Source organism: Endocarpon pusillum (assembly GCF_000464535.1).
Source record: "Endocarpon pusillum Z07020 unplaced genomic scaffold scaffold1570, whole genome shotgun sequence".
Taxonomy (NCBI): domain Eukaryota; kingdom Fungi; phylum Ascomycota; class Eurotiomycetes; order Verrucariales; family Verrucariaceae; genus Endocarpon; species Endocarpon pusillum.
Genome location: NW_006916034.1, coordinates 12,855 through 31,282, shown reverse-complemented (window position 1 = coordinate 31,282; position 18,428 = coordinate 12,855). Strand labels below are relative to the sequence as shown.

At 51.4% G+C, this 18,428-nt stretch overlaps 6 protein-coding genes across 6 annotated transcripts; 3 read left to right on the top strand and 3 right to left on the bottom strand.

The window, feature by feature from the left end:
• Positions 1–236: 236 nt before the first annotated feature.
• EPUS_05348 (uncharacterized protein) lies at positions 237–3,571 on the top strand (the record flags this gene model as incomplete). Its single annotated transcript, XM_007802204.1, has 2 exons — positions 237–354; positions 522–3,571. 2 exons carry the CDS (start codon positions 237–239, stop codon positions 3,569–3,571), a joined length of 3,168 nt encoding a protein of 1,055 aa, XP_007800395.1.
• A 1,278-nt stretch (positions 3,572–4,849) lies between these two features.
• Positions 4,850–5,848, bottom strand: EPUS_05347 (uncharacterized protein; the record flags this gene model as incomplete). Its single annotated transcript, XM_007802203.1, has 1 exon — positions 4,850–5,848. The coding sequence occupies one exon, from the start codon at positions 5,846–5,848 to the stop codon at positions 4,850–4,852; it is 999 nt and encodes a 332-aa protein (XP_007800394.1).
• A 1,263-nt stretch (positions 5,849–7,111) lies between these two features.
• Positions 7,112–10,344, top strand: EPUS_05346 (uncharacterized protein; the record flags this gene model as incomplete). The annotated part of the gene is made up of 2 exons (XM_007802202.1): positions 7,112–8,905; positions 8,980–10,344. 2 exons carry the CDS (start codon positions 7,112–7,114, stop codon positions 10,342–10,344), a joined length of 3,159 nt encoding a protein of 1,052 aa, XP_007800393.1.
• A 367-nt stretch (positions 10,345–10,711) lies between these two features.
• Positions 10,712–11,094, bottom strand: EPUS_05345 (uncharacterized protein; the record flags this gene model as incomplete). The annotated part of the gene is made up of 2 exons (XM_007802201.1): positions 10,712–10,912; positions 10,963–11,094. The coding sequence occupies 2 exons, from the start codon at positions 11,092–11,094 to the stop codon at positions 10,712–10,714; spliced, it is 333 nt and encodes a 110-aa protein (XP_007800392.1).
• Positions 11,095–12,377: 1,283 nt separating this feature from the next.
• Positions 12,378–13,479, bottom strand: EPUS_05344 (uncharacterized protein; the record flags this gene model as incomplete). Its single annotated transcript, XM_007802200.1, has 3 exons — positions 12,378–12,748; positions 12,817–12,892; positions 12,958–13,479. The coding sequence occupies 3 exons, from the start codon at positions 13,477–13,479 to the stop codon at positions 12,378–12,380; spliced, it is 969 nt and encodes a 322-aa protein (XP_007800391.1).
• Positions 13,480–14,636: 1,157 nt separating this feature from the next.
• Positions 14,637–16,611, top strand: EPUS_05343 (uncharacterized protein; the record flags this gene model as incomplete). The annotated part of the gene is made up of 2 exons (XM_007802199.1): positions 14,637–16,323; positions 16,376–16,611. The coding sequence occupies 2 exons, from the start codon at positions 14,637–14,639 to the stop codon at positions 16,609–16,611; spliced, it is 1,923 nt and encodes a 640-aa protein (XP_007800390.1).
• Positions 16,612–18,428: the final 1,817 nt, after the last annotated feature.

The following is an 18,428-nucleotide window of genomic DNA, read 5'->3' as shown; positions in this document are numbered from 1 at the left end:
AACGTGAGACGTGAATGATTTCTAGCATATCTAGTTCAACCCAACAATCATGCATTGCGCCAGAGATCGGTGACCTCGATTGAATTTCTCTTCCTGCGCTCCGCGCTCAATGCACTCCTTCGCGCTCTCGACCCGCTTGAACACCACAACTTCGGGGCAGACAGACAGATTCACAGCGCTTGAAACAGGAACATACAATGATCTCACCAATAAAAGCAGGTTCAGAAAAGTGATTGATGAATTTGTCGAAGGATTTTGGTGAATGGTGGCAGATCTCATCCCCCAACCACCAGGATTTTCCTGAACGCTTCGACATTCGACCAGCCACAGTCCAACCACCTTTTATTCTAACGTGTATGTGTTCCGCTGTCAGGAACACCGCGCGCAGCTCTTGACTCATACTGCTCCGCTCACCACGCAGCTTGTTGCTTTCAAGATCCCGATCCCCACCCTTGCAGCTCTGCTGTGCATTTCAAGCATCGCATTTTGAGCGGGTGTCCCGCGACTCGACATTTGGTCAGCTCGCCTATCTCCCCTGACTGAGCCTACTGCAACGGTGTCTTCCCAACTCCCTCCTGGCTTTGATGACCTTTACGAGTATTACGACCCTGACACAGAACCCAGAAGCCAACCCCAACGAGAGGTTCATACACCTGTCTCTCAGCGTCGACCGCCTTCCGCTTCTTCTGGTAGTCTCCGATCTTTGCGGAGGACCCCAAGACTGCAGGAGAGAAACACCTCTCAGCGCAGTGTAAGAGTATCAGGGAGATTGTTGACCGAGGGAGGTGTCTTGGGACCAGCAGATCGACGTGAGAAACCTACACGCCCATCGTTCACCAAAGCCGATCTTCCCTTCACCCAAGGCCAACCGATCATACCGCAGATCTTCCGTCGCATTGTCAGTCGGGAATCGCTCTGGCCACCTCCTAACACCCGAATCTCTCGCCAATCTCACGAAGCTATCCTGTTTGCTCTTGAGGCTATACGGATTGGGGACGGGAAAAACTATAAAGAACTATCTGCCGACCTCGAGGAGGAGAGTGCTCGCATGTCAGACCTTTTCGCTGGAGATCAGCCCGGTGGCCCCAGCGGAAATGGCAGAGCTCAGAATGGCGCATCGCGGGCTGCGCGAGGAGCACCCGTACCCACAGGCGGCGTCAGAACACCGACCGAAGTGATGCGAGCTAGGCGAGAGCGAGATGCTAGAAGGAAGGCAGAAGAAGAGGCGGCCAGATTGCGAAACCTTGAGCAAGAAGAATTAAGGAGAGCGCAGGAAGCAGAAGCTGCAGCAGCCGTTCCAGGTGAAGCCCCTGTACGACGCCGATCTACAAGGCGGTCGGGTGTAGAAGTACCAGATGGCAGTCGAAGATCAAGTGGAGGTCAATTTTCGAGTCGCAGGCAAGAGAACATACTGCCTGTCGCCAGCGTGACTTCAAGGCCACGCACATCCACCCTCGATCAAGGCCAACCAAGACCCGTGAGCCAGCAGCCGAGAGTGTCATCCAGATACGAAAGACAGCCAAGTGATGAGCCTACCGCTGGTCCTTCGCGAACAAATCGAGTCGATCTTCCCTCCATGACCGATGAGAGCTCGGCCAATCCAGCAATCCCATCACAACCTGCGACACATGCACCAACCCAGCCTTCTACTGATCCACAGACTGGCCGAACTACTTTCCCTAACGCATTCGAAAGATGGGAAACATTGTCGTCACACTGGGAAGGATTGACCTCGTACTGGATCCGCCGCCTCCAAGAGAACAGCAACGAGCTGAACCGCGAGCCGCTGAATCAGCAAATGTCAAGACAGATCGTCGATCTCTCTGCGGCTGGCTCTAACCTGTTTCTTGCGGTTTTTGAGCTTCAACGCCTACGAGCTTCATCGGACAGAAAGTTTCAGCGATGGTTTTTCGAAACGAGGTCGGAATTGGAACGATATCAAGCACAGCAAGCAGAGCTGGAACGTCTTCTACGCGTCGAGCGCGAAGAACGTGCGCGAGTAGTGTCATCGACGGGGTCAGCAGAAGCGGATAAGCTCAAAGCAGAGGAGCTGGTGAAAGAAATGAGGCGAGAATTACAGATCAGCAAGGAGGAGGCACGTCGGGCGTGGGAGGAGCTGGGCAGGCGAGAACAGGAAGAACGTGACCGGACCGTGTCTCTTCGCAGCGGAGAGCCAACGCTGGTGGGCGGTGTGCAGGTCGTGCCCATGACTCAGGGGGTGCCAAGCCGGCAGACCACCGCTGCCCCCGGACGGCCACAGACCCGAGACGGACCGTATGCAGGAGGGCCAAGTGCAGCTATGATGGGTGGACAAGCCCCGACCTCAGTAAGCCGCACTACTCTGGAATCACCTGACGAGGAGGAGAGACAGTTCTCATATCAACCGCCTCCGGCCGCATCACCCACGGACACTGATCCTTTCGCCGAAGAGGCAGCTCGTGCAGCCACACGACAGCCCACCACGCGCACACGCGAGTCGGTGCGCTCTCCAGAGTTGCAATTCTACCAACGGCCGACTCAGCCAATCACCTCTCCGGCCGCACTTGCTGCTCTGAGAGCCACGCAGCCGCAGACATATCCTACCATCCCAATATCTGAAGCAAGAGGCGGGTACAGCTCAGCGCACCAAGCGACTACAGCAACAAGTAATGGCGGAGGCAACAGCCGCTTCTACCCGCAAGCCGTGAACAGCGCTGCCCTGCAACCACCGTTTAGCGCAGCCGCTGCTGCTGCACCTTCCATCACCGCACCACCCCGTCCAGGAACCCACAATACCGACCTCTCCTCCCACGACGAACCCAGCTACATAGCCTCCACCACCTCTGGCGCCGGCTCCAGTATCGGCGACGAAGAATACGAAATCGACGCGGATGGGAATTACCGACTCGATGCAGAGGGTCAACGGATACCATGGCGTGACCCCAGTGATCCCACAAATCGCCCGCGGTACGGTCCAGTTAGTGAAGAAGGATCAGAAGATGAATACGACGTCCAGCGTGAAATTGAGCGAGAGAGGGAATATGCGAGGAGATATGGCGCGGGAGCTTTGCGGCAGACGCAGGTACCGCAGCAGCAGCAGCAGCAGCAGCCACAATACTCTACATCCGCAACCCTCTCTGGCCCGGTAGCAGGCGCTACTCTGCCGCAACCCACCGCCACTCGCCCAACTGTCTCGAGCCCCTCCTACACCCAACCTCTTCAAACTCTTCGCGAAGCACCAGAACTCTCACCCACCTCCGCAGCAGCAGCGGCGGCAGCGGCAGCAGCAGCAGCAGCAGCAGACTACTCAGGCCAAGGCTACAGCCCCACCAGCAACGGTGGCGGTGGCGGTAGCGGCGGATGGGAATCCTCCTACACCCCGCGCCACCGCCACCCCACGCGTCTATCCGATATCATCGAACAGGAAGACGAGCGCAGTCGCCGTACGAGCCCGAATCCGAGCCGTGCTAGCTACATGGGAAGTGAGCCGGGGAGTGCCGGGTTTGGTGTCCAGCAGCAGGGCAGCGGAAGCGGGGGTGCGAGTGCGAGGGAGGCGAGGGAGAGGTTCGGTGGAGGGTTGTCTGGGAGGTGAATTAATCAAAGGCTTGATAGATTGAATTGGATTGGACGTGAAGGAATGGAATGCAGCATGTGGATCTGCATCGGTAGGGCGGGCGAGAAATGGAGTGAGGGAAGGCATTGGAAAGAATTCGTTTCTTGTTTTTAGTTCTGCTTTTGGTTTTGGTCCTTGCAGTGCAGTGCATGCTATGGCGCGAGCAAACGGGCGAGCGAGTGAGCGAACGTGTATCTTGTCCCAGAAGCATGGCGGGCATAGCATGGAATCAATCATCTCCCGGCGCTGCTGCTTCTGTGCAGAGAGGGAAGAAAGGAAGGAAGTAAGTACGCCTGCCATCGTCGTCGCGTCGCGTCGCGTCGTCTGTGAGTGAGTGATTGATTGATCGCGTTGCGTTGCATCTTGCAGGGCGAGAAAGCTGGGTGTCGAGGAGGGAGGTAGTAAGACAGTGTGTAAGCGAGCGAGCGAGTGAGCAAGCGGATACTAGTTGGTTGTTGCTTCTTCTTTCATAGCGTTGCATGGCATGGCATGGCATAGCGAAATCCCAGTCGATGCGATGCGAAGCGAAGCGAAGCGAAGTTACTTGCATCGAGTTACTTACCTTGGGAAGTCTGGCCAGGTTTGGTCTGTGGGCTGGTCACCCTTTTCACTCTGTTCTATTTTATTCCATACCCTCCCTGACTGCGTTGTTTAGGTGTGAATGGTGAAGCATCTACTCCGTACCTAGTTCAAGTACTGTGGATCGCGCATAGTGGGTTTTGGGGAATGGATTGCTTATGGCTTTGACCTGGAGATAGATCGAGCGTTCATTTTTTCAGGTCTTGATTCATTAAAACTAACTAACGAGCTAGATATCTATCTACCTACCTTCTCTGTAGTAACCGTAGCGCAGTGATGCATGGTCTTGGTCTATGCTGGTCTTGAATCGGAGTGCTCGCCCCTCCTCTCTTTTCCGTCTGGACGGGATGGGATATGGAGTTTCGGTATGGGTATTGGTGCACGTTGGCTCGTGGTGCGGTGGTTGGTCTGATCAGAGGATTTCCAACGAGAACTTTTGCGGATAGTATGGTCGATTTGTAGGTAAAGTCAAGCATGTGCGTCGCTCGATTGAACTGGTACGTACTCGAGAGAAGCGGTGTGCGCCTAAGCCATCCACTCAGAGCTAAATTTCAAACCTTCCACATCTTTCATTTACTTCCTTGCTTGTATTTCTTTTGGTGTTGCCGGAACGGCTGGTTGGGAAGAGGGCCGACATCAATCCCCACCCAAGCTCAGTGACGGTGAACAGTCGGATCTTCAATCAAAACCGATTGTTGCCAGATCTGACTCCGGCCCACCAGAGCTAGAGCTAGGAGACTGCCCTGACGATGAGGAAGTGTCACCTCTCACTAGATGTTGGAATCTGGCGTCTGGAATGGGGCTTTGGAATCCGAATCGCGTTCTCCGTGATACAGGGTCGGTTCGGACTGTAGATCGTGGTCTTACTTCTAGAGGGCCGCTCTGGACTGTAGATGGTGCTGTTGTTTTAGGACTGCCATTTTGCAGCGTAGACCGTGCTTTCTTTGCAGCGCGGCTGCAAGGATCCAGAGCTGGCACACAAGAGGGCCCGGCTTCTGCAGTATCAATGCCAGGACGGTCCCTAACAGGGGCTGCAGACTGTCTGGCGGGTGTCGCTGGGGTGCTTGCGCGGCTCGGTTTCAAGGCCAAGTCTGAAGATGGTCCCGCTTGTGCCGCTGGAGTAGGAGAACGAGATTTCCGCGAGGCAGGAGATTGCCGTGCTTTGGTGGCAGGATTGTTGGCAGGATATCTAGCCAAAAGTTCGGATTCCCTAGTCGTGAAGGACTCCAAACCAGAATCACTGCCATCTGACGATGGTGGATATCTCCAAATTTCGTTCCAGTCGCTGTAGGATCTGTCGGGGACGAGAAAGCGCTGTTCGAGGATAAGGAGGACGCGAACGATATACGACTTGTCGTTGCCGGAGGCACGAACCGACATAGCGCTGTTGTGGAATCCTTTATGTCCGACCAAATGTGGATATGTAAGACTTTTAAGGAAGTGCTTGGAAACCAGGTTCTCGTCGTTCCACACTTGATCGGGTGCGACCTTTATTTCTCCATTCCCATCTGACTTGGGTTCATAATAATAGAAAATGCCGAACCTTTCGCCTTCCATGATTAGGGCGAGCATCCATTGTTGTCTGTCGCCTTTTTTCCTGCGACACAGTATATACAGGCCAGCTTCGTCAACTTCATCGAGCAGATCATCAGCAGCAGAGAAGGTATCCTTCGGCATTTTGAGGATGTTGGCAGGTGAGGTGATAATCGTAACAAGAATGCTCAAGCAAAAAGCTCTACTATCTCTCGTTTTTCGGTCAGCAGAGCGAGATAGATTTGTTCACAGGTTGAACTGATCAACCGGGGCTTTATGTGTTACCCCCAGCGGCCAGGATGTAAGCTTTTCCTGACCCCCCCCCGGGATTCAACGGCATTATACGACACAACTCTCATAGAGGGGACGAGACAAGGGCTAAAACTGCCATATGCATGGGGTGATGATCGGGGGTATCCGACCATCAGCAGCCGAGACCTTCCGTCATCGGGCTGTTTTATATTTTGTGCGTGTCCTCGGTTCATGAGTCTTCGATCTGCATCTCGAAAAGCTGAAACAAACAAGCAACACCATCTGCCTACTCGCTGGATGAGGACGGTGACACCTCTATGTGCCCCGCCGTCGGCTAAGCTGCAGAGCGTTGACCATGCTCGAACCTCCTCATGACCTAGTCAACGCAGGTCAGGTTCGAGTCTATAACTCAAACTTCCATGACAGATCAAGATTTGATACCAGTAGCGTTTGGGCTGGCTGCTCCTACTGTTTCGGACGCCATTCTGCGCAGCACAAGTCGCATGCCCCGATGTCAACGGTCCGGACGTTGAATCGTGGGGAGCACAAGCCAGATGTCGATTGAGATAGTGGTGGGAACCTACCCGACTGTGACACGAGACCGGAGGACTGTGGAGAGCGCTATTTAAATATCAGCTCAATGCATCAATTGGTGGGTTTCTGATGGCCGGAGGGCTAAGAAATACTCCCCTACCGGCTTCTCTTCAACGGCAACAATAGCCTGAAACCTGGGGAGGTCCGCGGGTAAATTTGCCCTGAATAATAGACCAGAGATACCAAGACCGGAGCTCTTTCATATTGGGTTCAGCCGTACTCAAGATGCTCCTTTTCCTCTGAGGAATCATGGTGAGCAGCCGCCCGATGACGCCGAGCTCTTCTTGGGAATGGCCCTTGAAGACATGACACCAGGGATCCAACCTCGCCAGTATTGTACGTAATCGGTAAGGATGGAACATCATGCACCGCCTCAGCCACTCAGCCTTGTCCAAGGCGGGGGTGTCTACCTTGCAATGAGGAAGGCTACTTTGAGTGGCGAAATCAACGAAGGCATGCATGACTGCTTTATTGCGAGTTCACCACTATCGATATCAAGGACAAAGACGGTAGAGAAGGCGGTCGAGGCATTTGAGATCAATACGGTGTACCTGGGATACAATGGAGTCGTTTCATGCTCCGCCACAAGCAAAAGTACCTCCCAAATCTGATCTTTCATCCGAGCAACCCAAACCTGTGTCTGCATCTGCTGGAAGCTTCAAGGATGTGGTCGAGGATGGCTTGGCATTGGATTTGACGGACATGGATCCGGATACTCTTTTTACAGATATCGACCCAAATAGGCTCAAATATAAAGACTACGACGATACTTCTATAGCCGTGGATCGTGACATTGGAGATTACAATTACCAGGACGCAAATCCCGTTGAATGGATCCGTGCGAAGGCTACCAAGTACCTCGGTCAGGACAAGCAGCGCCAGACTTACAACAATGAGCTCCAAGATCTGTTGCTCGATATGATCAAAGGAATCAACAACAACCATGAGCAAAGCAGGGCTGTGGACCAGGCACATGTTGAGCGGCTTCAGGCAAACTGTAAGAAAATCTGCATGAAGCATCAGACTGATCTTCACATACTTCACCAGTGTCTGCTGGAGGCTCATCGACATGACCTCTCAAGCGGGTCTTGTAAGCTTCTCGAAGAAAGATACAAGGCTTACGAGGAGCAGCTTAGATTATATCACGCTCGTCTTCAATTGGTACTAGATAAAGGAGCTGGCCTGTGGGCATTACCAGAAATACTGCAAAAGATTTACAAGCAGCATGAGAAGATCCTTGATGAGCTCCACGGTCGTCTCTTGTCAACCTATGAAGGGAAGGCAGGATGGAACTTTTTCGATATGCTTGAAAGAGCTAGTCAGGAAAAGGACCTCAGAGTACTTCACTCCTCTTTGCTAAATCTTCATCAACAGGTTGCGAAGAGGGACATGCTTCTCCATGACTCCTCATATATGCAAACGTCATCTGTAGTGGATGGTATTAAAGCGGAGAGACCGACTTTGGCTTCAGATCCCGGGCCGATCCAGGAATATCTCCCTTCGCAAGCATCAGGCTTGGACTCGGAGTTTGCAATTAATGAGCGGAGACCGAGTATCGACGTTCCTGAGCCGAATCTTCGCCAAGATCCCCCCAGTCTCTCATTTTCGCTCCTACCAGATCTTGGCTCGCTGTCCCCAATAAAGCTTGATATAGAGGAGATGAACAGCGGAATGACTGGGATCAGACATACGCTGCCTCCAATAACTTCCAATGGTGGTAGTCTTGGGTCCAGATGGGTGAGCCAAGACTCCAACCACAAGCTCAACATCAGATCTGGCGTGAACTCACACCATGCATCCCCTGACTCTGAGCAGCTGGCGGGAATTGGTAAAGTTTTCGACAAGTTAATAACACCGCTTTGTCCAGTGTCCTCGGACGGCGACGTTTCTATGGCAGAAGCGCCGGACGAAGATTCAAAATCCAACACAACAGAGGCGCAATCAACATCAAGCCATGAATCCGTAGAGCCTTATGAACAGGACACACCTGAGAAACCCCCTGCCTTTGGAGCAGCACATGTTCCAGAACCCACCCCAGGCGAGACTACCGAGTCAGGAGGACCCGTCCAACTGATGATCTTAGGCGATAATTTCGTTCATTCATCCCGATGGAGGAGGGCAACATTCTTGCAACGAGGACCGAGCAGCATTGACGAAATGAGCCCTCTATCAAAATTCTTTTGGGGAATCTATACAGGGTATTCGGACCATGATGCGTTCCGGGGCATTATCACTCAATCGATCCGTTCAAGACTTTCACGGGCAGTGGAATGTATCTCGAAATTCTCTTCTTGGACCAGCGTGACATGTAGAACAAACCTGCCATTCCTCGAACCACCCTTAGGAAATGGGAAAGTGAGAGTGAGATGGACATGCGTTAGTACTCCCGTTGAATCTGAATATCTACCTTGCTAACCAGATTTCATCAGCGGTGTGGGAGGCAGCTTTACGATGACTTCAAAGAGGCCCGTCCGGGTGCAGCAGAAGATTTGGCGAAGCTGTTAGACCACCCACAAGCAGCTAAACGTAGGGATGACTTTATAATAACCGCCACCAGGCTTGTTGAGATGCTGGATTATCTAGGAATATGTCCTGCTGGCATGGTCAGCAAAAAATCTGCTCGATTGGAGCTCGCGCTGACTTTCTACACGCTGGCTTTCTACGCGCTGGCTTCTCACGTGCTAGCTTCTAACGTGCTGACTCTTCACGTGCTGGCTTCTCCCGCGCTGACCTTTTTCGCGCTGGCTTCTTTCGCGCTGGCTTTCTACGCGCTGACTTTTCTCGCGCTGGCTTTCTACGTGATGGCTCACTACGCGCTGGCTTCTCTCGCGCTGGCTTCTTTTGTGCCGGCTTTTCTCCTGTCGGCTTCTCTCGTGCCGGCCTCTCTCGTGCCGGTCTATCTCGTGCTGGCCTCTCTCGCGCTGATTTTTCTCGCGCTGATTTTTTTCGCGCTGGCTTCGGAGAGATCTCCGTCAAGTGCCAAACTCTTGGGCAAGTCCTCAGCTCCACTGGCAACAAATACAATTGCTGCAGCCTCAGAACATCAACATGCGCGTGGCTCCCCTCCCATGCTACAACCAGGTCCGGACCAAGAGAAACTCGATTTACAGAAGGACGACCCAAATGTATCAACCCAAGCATCAAACCACGAAAGCCTCTTCCTCCTAACCTGCATAACCATCAGCCGCTTCGCAACCAGCCTCCTCCAACTCGACCTCAAACAACCCCTCCCCATCCTCTCAGACCGCCAACTCCTCGAGCTCCTCCGAACCCACTACCACCGACTACGGCGAAACTGGCGCCGGCGTCTCCTCTCCTTCCAAACCTTGACCAGCATCGAATTCGTCCAATTCGAACTCCACCGCAAATCAATAGTCGATATCCGCAAGCGAGATGACATCCCCCCCGAGGATCGAAGAGATGAATATCAATACCGTCCCATCCCTGCCAAGGTCATTCCGCCCGTGGGAAGGAATTATCTGATGCATATCTACCATCACCCTGAGGATGCGGACAGCGAGACGGTGTGTCTCTCAAGGTTTCCAAAACGGGTTAGAGACAGATTGGAGCTGGCCGGGACGGATGTCCCTGTTGGTTGGGGAATCGAGTTCGTGGAGGGTGTGCATTGGAATAAGGTCTGGTTTTTTGGGTTTGCCATTGTGCTGGTTAGTCTTATCATGGGGGTTGTCTGGAGTTCATTGAAGAGGGATGTGCAGGGTGGGTTTGGAATTGCTGGGTTTATGATGGCTTTTTTGACGTTCATGGTAGGCGTGGTGCAGGCGGCGAATGCGTGATGATAAGTACAGATCTTGCGATGTTGGGGTAGTTCAGGCGTAAAGCCTTGGAGGGGAGGATAGACCGCAAGAGTCTGTGTGGGCTGAGCGCCTTTTTGGGCTCCCCAGAAACCCTATTGCCTGGCCAATGATGGTCTAGCAGTGTACCGAGAAGGGGATCAGAGTTATAGCCCTTCCATTCCTTCGCGAATGCGTCTGTGAGAAAGGGGAAACTGTCGTGTTGGACAATGGGTCGAGGCACTTTTTGGAGGATCATGTCATGATGGGCGTCGGACAAAATATCATCAAATCCCAACTGCACAGGCTACTCAGGCCGACTGGTCAAAAAGAGTCGGAGACGAATATTGGTGATGTGAGGCAGGCTGCATCAGAGTTGAGGCACTTTGTTGATGTCTTTTGTCGTACATGCGTCCAACGCATCGACCACGATGATGTGTATTGGATGAGGTGGAGCGGTGACGATTTGCTGTGATAGTGGACTGATCAGCATCCTGAATTCTTCACCCAGTGCCTTGCTGCAGATATCCGGGTTGGATCGGATCACTTCAAGCACATCTAGGCGATGAACCTTTAAAACGAGTTGCTGAATGATGGTGGGAAACAAGAGTGCCGCCGTACCTCGACCTCCTTCGCCGCCTTTAAAAAGGAAGCTGGCCCAAAGGCCCCAAGATCCATGACACCGAAGGCCCTTTGCTCGGTCAGCCACTGTGCTACAGTGTACGCGATGGTCGACTTGCCGGTGCCCGTCATGCCGTTGAGCTAGAAAATGCTCTTGCTACCACGAATTTGAGCCCATTCTTGAATCTCATGTAACAGTTTCCTCCGGGTAGCAGGATGGCAGGCTTCATAAACTTGGCCATAAGCATCGGACATGGCTCCCTTCACATATTTCAACCTGACATCTTCTTCGTGATAGTGATACAGGTCTCCTACGTGGACTCGTGAGTTTTAAGTGGCATTAAATCCCTGGTAGTGATTGCCACAAACGTTGATAGAAGGGTTCACGGGTATTGGCGACATTACCAACGCCAACGCCGGCGCCACCTGCTACAACCTGAGTCAATGTTCTTAGTCATCTCGTCCACCATACATACAAACCCTTCTTTACTTACCACACACTTCACCTCCTTGGGCGATCATTCTCTCCACGGAACATTTCCCAAGCCGAAATTTTTCCATGGTTTGTCGCGTAAGATCGATATTGGACGTGCGATCCTATGCGATTTTGTCAAAGTAATCGAGGTTCGAGCCGTCTACTCTCATCGTCGACACTGCCGACCACAGTCGCTCAGCAGCACACACATCACACCACTGGTTTGAATATTCTGGTGCACATGGACCACCTCTGGCGAGAGGTTCGCTCGGCGTGCGGTTGACAAGCAAGAAGGTCTGTGGGAAGGTTTCATACCGGCGCAGCCGCTGCTGTAGCTTCGGAGACACCTCGTACAGCCTGGTGCAGATCGTCACTGGTGAGAGAAAGAAGGAGCAAAACGACTAAACCATCGGCGCGCTAATAGGAAATGTACCCATTTCGTTTTTCATCCCTCACTGTGAGGAGATAAGATCAAGATGTCAGCCTGCAAAGTCGATTGGGGCGCAATTTCTACAGTACAAGCCATACTTGAGCCACACTTCAACCCCGCACTGCGTTGCAGCCCGCAACTTCTATTGCCATCAGATGGAGCAGAGCATCTAACCAAGAAAACAATGCAACAATGAAAGACCCATGCAGTCACGGATCCCAACGTCCAAGATCCAGCAGCGTCCTCGCTGTCGCGGGCCAAATGCCGCGGTTTTGTTTATTCCCAGGTCATGGCGACATCTATTGGACTCATCGTACTTGGGCCGTCTCAACTAGATGCAAACCCCGGCGAGCCAGAAAACCGGCAAACGTACGAGCTTCAGCCCAACGCCAACTGAAAGTACTATCGGGTTTTCGCGATACCCTTTCAAACGCCACACGCAGCAGGCACGTATGATGCCGTCTTTCGGTGCTTCCATGACAAACCCTAAAGTGATAACCTGGTGAATCCTTATGCACTTAGATGCTGTGCCATTTTGAGAGCTTTGAGAGAAGCCCATGCTTGCACAAGACTCGCAATGGAAGAGAGCAACGTCAGAGCTAATATGAACAGTGCGATCCAGAACGTCCAGAATTGCTGTGGGTTTCGACGGTCTCTGTACAATTGTTGCCAGCTCACTGGTGGCGCATCCAGGACCTCACGAAGTTCGAGGAGCCTGTCACGCCAGTAATCGAAATCGCCAAGAGTCAACGTCGAGCTTTGGGCTAAGAATGGGCCACTCTCATGGAAGCTTTGCCTGTGGTCTTCTAGCAGCTGTGATGTCGCATGGTCCCGGATTGGAAATAGAAGGTCGAGAGAGAGAAGAGTTTCCCGCAGCACGTCTGTGGGAATAGGACACATGTCAGGCGGTCAATGACACCTGCGGCTTGAGCATTGTGGATGCTGTTACTTACTTGACGTTCACCTGATCGCTGGTTAGTAGATGACTGAGGTGGGATTTGTACGGGAAAATCCTCAAGGTCCCACTGTATCGATCGAGCCGCAAATGATCGCATATACTGGTGGTCCACTCGATCTTCAACCCACATACTTGGGTCAGGAAGACTGCCGTGAAGTATGGACCGAGCCGGCTCGTAGCTGCGCTAACATCCCACCGAGCTTTAGGAAACAGCTCCGCAACACGTGCGTGCAAGGTAGAAGACTCGTTCCATTCAATGCAAGTCGCTTGGTGTCGTAGCGTCTCGAATCTTATGTCTTGAAAATTGATCATCAACCATAGACGTAGTGCCAAGTTGATGGAGCTGTTCAAGCTGGCAACTGTCGCTGTTGCAAACGTGCTCGAGAGTTCGCGGCGTATCTCTGGCCGCGACAAGTGCGGGCTCTGCTGAATGAGCCTCATGACTGTGTTCAGATCTGTATACGTTTTGACTGCCATCGCTTGACTCTGCCATGTCTCCTGTGCTACACCTTTATGCAGCAAGCTCAACTCTTCAGCACAATATCTGGCATAGGCCCTGTCCTCCGAGCCGTGAATCGCATTACTGGCCACAATCTTCACAATGAGATCTTTTGGTGCTAATGGTGACGCCAACTCAATATCAGATGCGCTCATGGTGGTCGACGAGAGAGCTTCTGTGTTGTCATCACCACGAACATATGTGCTGGCTGCAGCTTTGTGGCATCCACAGCCTAAGGCAAGGTCTTCCACAGACTGACTTACCCAACCTGACATGTGCACCACTTTTAACTAACTAGGGCTTGTATCTCGATGCCTACCCAAGTTGTCAAGCCCATTAATTAAGCTCGCCGCTATTCCGCGCACTTTCACCGAAACCAACCTACTGCGGTATCAGGCGGAATTTTTGTAACCTCCTGGGGTGAAAATGCTAGTAATTTGTAAATAACTCATTACGCAGAATTGAGTATAGACGCCACTAAATGGCCCGAATAGGACTAGTCTTTATAATCGAGCTTCCATTCCCTTGGCATCTAGAACTGCAGTGCTTGACATCTTGCCTGCATCCACTGAAGCAGCTCCTTAAGATAATCAGAAGGTACAGCATCCCATGCAGCTTTAACAGCTATTCGTAGCTGTCAAAATGTGCAGAACGCTTAGAATTCGCAGGATATGAGCAGGATGAGCAGGATGAGCGTCCATAATAGCGACAGGGATGTTGACAAGGAAGTGTATGTAAAGAGGGCGTTTGGTAAGAAATTATGACCAGTAGGGGTACAAAAATTCCGCCCGATGTACTACGTACAGCCCCCCTAACGCTATGACTACGCTGTCGCTATTACACGCTATGGGCTACGATGAGCTACGAGAGGCCACAACAGCTGCTTGGAATGCTGTACCAACAGCCTATCTCCTAGAGCTGTTTGAGTCAATGTCAGCAAGGTGCCAGGCAGTCATTTGATGCTAATGGAATGCACACTCGATACTAGTCCTAATCAAGCATGCTGTGGCGTTTTGTCTAGACGTTACAAGCTATTACTAGTGTTCTGGTGACATTACTACGAAATTATGCCTCTTACATAGTAAGTACTCAGTAACAGACTGCTGAATTGCTCTTTGCTCGTAAGGTCACTCTGAAGCTCATTGGCTGAGCTAAGCCACTCACTTTTGTTGCGTGTGAGATGCACTCTGACGGTTTTCTCACAAACCGATGCTCAACAGTGCAATCTTTGGTCGATGTACATTGCTGCAGCTCCAGGGGACTGTGGATGGGCAATGCTCAGAATCCAGCTGAAAAAAGCGCATGCAGCACAATGGAGACAGTACAAATGATTACGCAGCCGCCTCCCGCTGTTGTGCGACCGGACATGACTACGGTATCTGTCTTTGACCATATCAAAGAGCAACTAGCAGCTATTCCCCCCCTACCTTCCGACCACCCTCAGGCAGTGGCTCCTGAATCTTCTGACACCACAGCCACCGATCCGTCTCAGCTCAGCTGCAGAACCCAGAGCGCGAACGGGAGCACTCAGACACCTGCGACGTCTATCCTGCTCACAAGTAAGCTCTTCTTTCTTTCGAAGGTTCATGTTGCGCCCTCATTACCGGTTCAAGATGAGTTGGAACTGCTCTGGGACAAGTCTATTAGAGCTCGACTTCGCGCTTGCCTTGTACATGAAATCACACGTGGAACATGTGTCCAAGAGTTGATGATGGCAGGGCGCCGAGCAGATCATCTCAAGCCTACTATAGTCGTCACATGTGGTGATATGAAGACTAGGAAACGCGTTCAGAAGGTGTTCAAGAGACAAGAATGGCTGCAAAAACTGCTTAAGGCCAGTGACATGTTATTTGTTGCTGCTGTGGAACCTACGCACTTGAGTAGCCTGAACACCTCACAGAGAGCTGCAATTGGAATCGGAGCCGGAGCAGCGTTTAGCGGTTTCGCTTTACTTATATTGACATGGATATATCGCAGGTGGCTCCACCGGAAATATGTATATCATGTTGAGCAAGAACAGATGGTGTACTTCCCCTCCATTCCAGGAGAAGATGCCGTTCCCCATCTGAGTCGGCATGCAGTTATCGGAATGCCTTCAGATCAGGATGCAACTATCCAACTGCCTTCAGACCCTCTCGCTGTCATATTTCCAGCTCAACCATTATTTCTTCCCTCACCTCCTCCTACTCCTCCTACCGCAAAGATGCCGACCCCCACCACCAGCATGCAAGGATCAGTGACGAGGCTCGCCTCCGAGAAGAACGCAGCCGCTCATGGGCTGATGAACTTCACCTTGGACATTAATCAAAGCTTTGACACGCTATGCGGGCACCAACTGACGATAAGCAAATCCGCAAATGGAGGCTCACTTCAATGTACCCTTGGTGGGGTGGTGGTCGTGGATGGCGAAATATATGGAATGACAGTAGGACATGTCTTTCCGCTTGATCATGCCTATCCGGCATCGAACTTGACGTCTATTATTACTTCTGAAACGAGCCAACACGAGGAGCTAGAAGATTCCGACTGTGCCATCGATACTGAGGAAGCTTTCTGGTTCGGCCTGGAAAGTGGCGATGATATGTCACAGCAAGGGATCTCGAACCCTGAGCACATCAACAACACCCCAATGCAGCATATGGAAGAAGCTGCAGCTGACAATGCCGACGAAACCAGACTTGTTGCCGCTTCCGGACCCGATCAACTGTTTTCAGGACAACATGATATTCTGAATGTGTTTAACAAGGCCGTAGACCAAAGCGACTGGGCACTATTGCATCTACCCCGTACTTCATCGACCTTTACCAACTTGAAAGACCCAAGAAACCCCTGGCTCAAATCAGTAATTTTGGGCACTGTAGATCATTTTCCACAGGATGATGTATCCGTGCTCTTCCGTGATAGGTCGTTTTCTGGCGTTCTGCGCAAGTCAATGTCCACTATTCTTTGCGAAGGCAGGGCTTACGATGTGCGATTGGTGGTGCTCAATCATATATTGCGTAAGTAAAACCTTTTCCCCCTTTGATGACACAGGTGATAATACATGTTTAGCACGCGGAAGTTCGGGATCCTGGGTCGTTGCTGGCAACAGACTGTGCGGACACATCATCGCTGTCCGTGAGAATGTGCCATGGGCGTACATGATGCCTATTGGACCAATCTTCGAAGACATCAAACGAGCAACAGGTGCCAGGGAGGTAGGTCTGTTCTCACCCCTCTCAGCTCAGCAAGAACAATCTAGATCCGAACCTGGGTTCCCAGTCCCCATATCAACATCACCTGTATGAAGTTGACTCCTTATTCAAATTGCAACTATCTCCCTTACAGCTCATTATAGCCACAGCTGGAGGACTTCTGTAGGCAAGGTCAAGTGTTATCGTTCCATGTTCATCGATGGTTACAGAGTTCGAGTTCCGGTAATTCAATCTTTTGCAGCCAAGAACATCCGAACCTTGCTACTTGACTTCTGACACCGATTCACTTTCACTAATTGGCAACTGAAATGTGGAGCCTATCATTGTCAGAAGCATCTCTTGCCCTACCGCATGATTCGCACATCCCAGCTCAAGACTTCTCCAAGCTTCTTAGAGTCGCAACTTTTGCCTGCTTAACTCTAACTAGCTGCGGATCCGATTTCAACTTAGGTAAAGGCGCTTGTACTTCAGCACGTCTGCAAAACGCACAAAGATCAGAGTGAATTTTCCAACCAAGTTCAAAGGTCACGAATGGTGCGTATAGCATTACTTGGCCTCGACAAAGGCCAACCGCTGCGTCCTGGCCATTATCGAAAGGCAAGGTACATGCAGTTCAGACCGCCCAACAATTTCCAGATCGATAGTCCTCTTATGTGGCTACCTTACGAATTGCGACAACAAATACATTGCAACCTACTCAAGAAGCGCACATCTCTGGCGAGAGGGAGCTGTACAACTTGCCCAAAGCTCAGGCCGTTGAAAAGGCAAAAGTAGGGCGCAAAGATGCAGGTGAAGTGGATGAGACTGTGGTTGGTGGACACGGACTTGATCCAACAATACGCAGTGTCTGTCAGGTTCTTTTGCAGGAAAGCTGGAAAATCGTGTACGAAGGATATCAGCTCTACGCAATTTCATCGAAAGAGACAGTTCGTGTTGGAATGGGATTCAATAATTACCACTGTATTGCACTTGGGTGCACGGTTCCGCACTTTTGGTCAAGTGGCAGCAAACAGTTCGAGGATATTAAGAAGGGAGATACAATCCCATACCTAGTTGCTCCGACATTTCCAAGCACAAGCCCAAAACACGCCTTGGTCTACGGAGAATAGGTCTGGAAAGACAGGTGGGAAGACGATGACTTGCTACAAGGCACTTGCATCGATTTCGTGCAAAGATTTCACAGCTATAGGATCGAGGTCTCTAGCTCCATGTTCAATTCGGCGGTTTTCGCAAATCCTCTCCAAGACCAGTGATTTGTAGTCGCAGGCTGACCTGGACGCACATATTCGATTCTCAGATATGACACACCTTAATCCATATCATGTTGATTGGTTTAGAAACCCAGATTAATGGCCAACGGTGTTCAGACTGATTAGGTGCAAGCATTTCAGCATCACGGATGTTATGCTTGGGCTTACGCGGCTGATCACCGCATGGGTCACAAGCAGTGTCCAAGTTGAAAGGCTTTGGCATGCTTACGATCAACTCGAGTTCATGAAGGACGCCCCATGGTGTTCATTTGGAATGTGTTGGACTCTGAAAATACAGTTTGGCCACATTTTGCTATACATTTCACCACCGTTTTGGTACAGACTTGTTACGCGTTTTACATGGGCTCCGCGTATATTTTTGGTATCTATGTTTGCGCTATTTCGCTTGATAGCAACTCTATACGGAGTACACAAAATCCCCTCGAATCCACCGCAGGATCCACCGTAGAATTCCCCATAAATCCTCCACAGGATCGAGGCAGAATACTAAACCGAACTCCACACAGAATCCTTGGCAGAAATCACGTACTAGAATACAAGAGCCTTTCGAGGACGAGAAGACCATCGAGAGGGACAGACGGTTATGCACGCCCAGAACGTCAAGAGAGCGCCAGGAGGACCCTGCAGGCTCTACGTTTT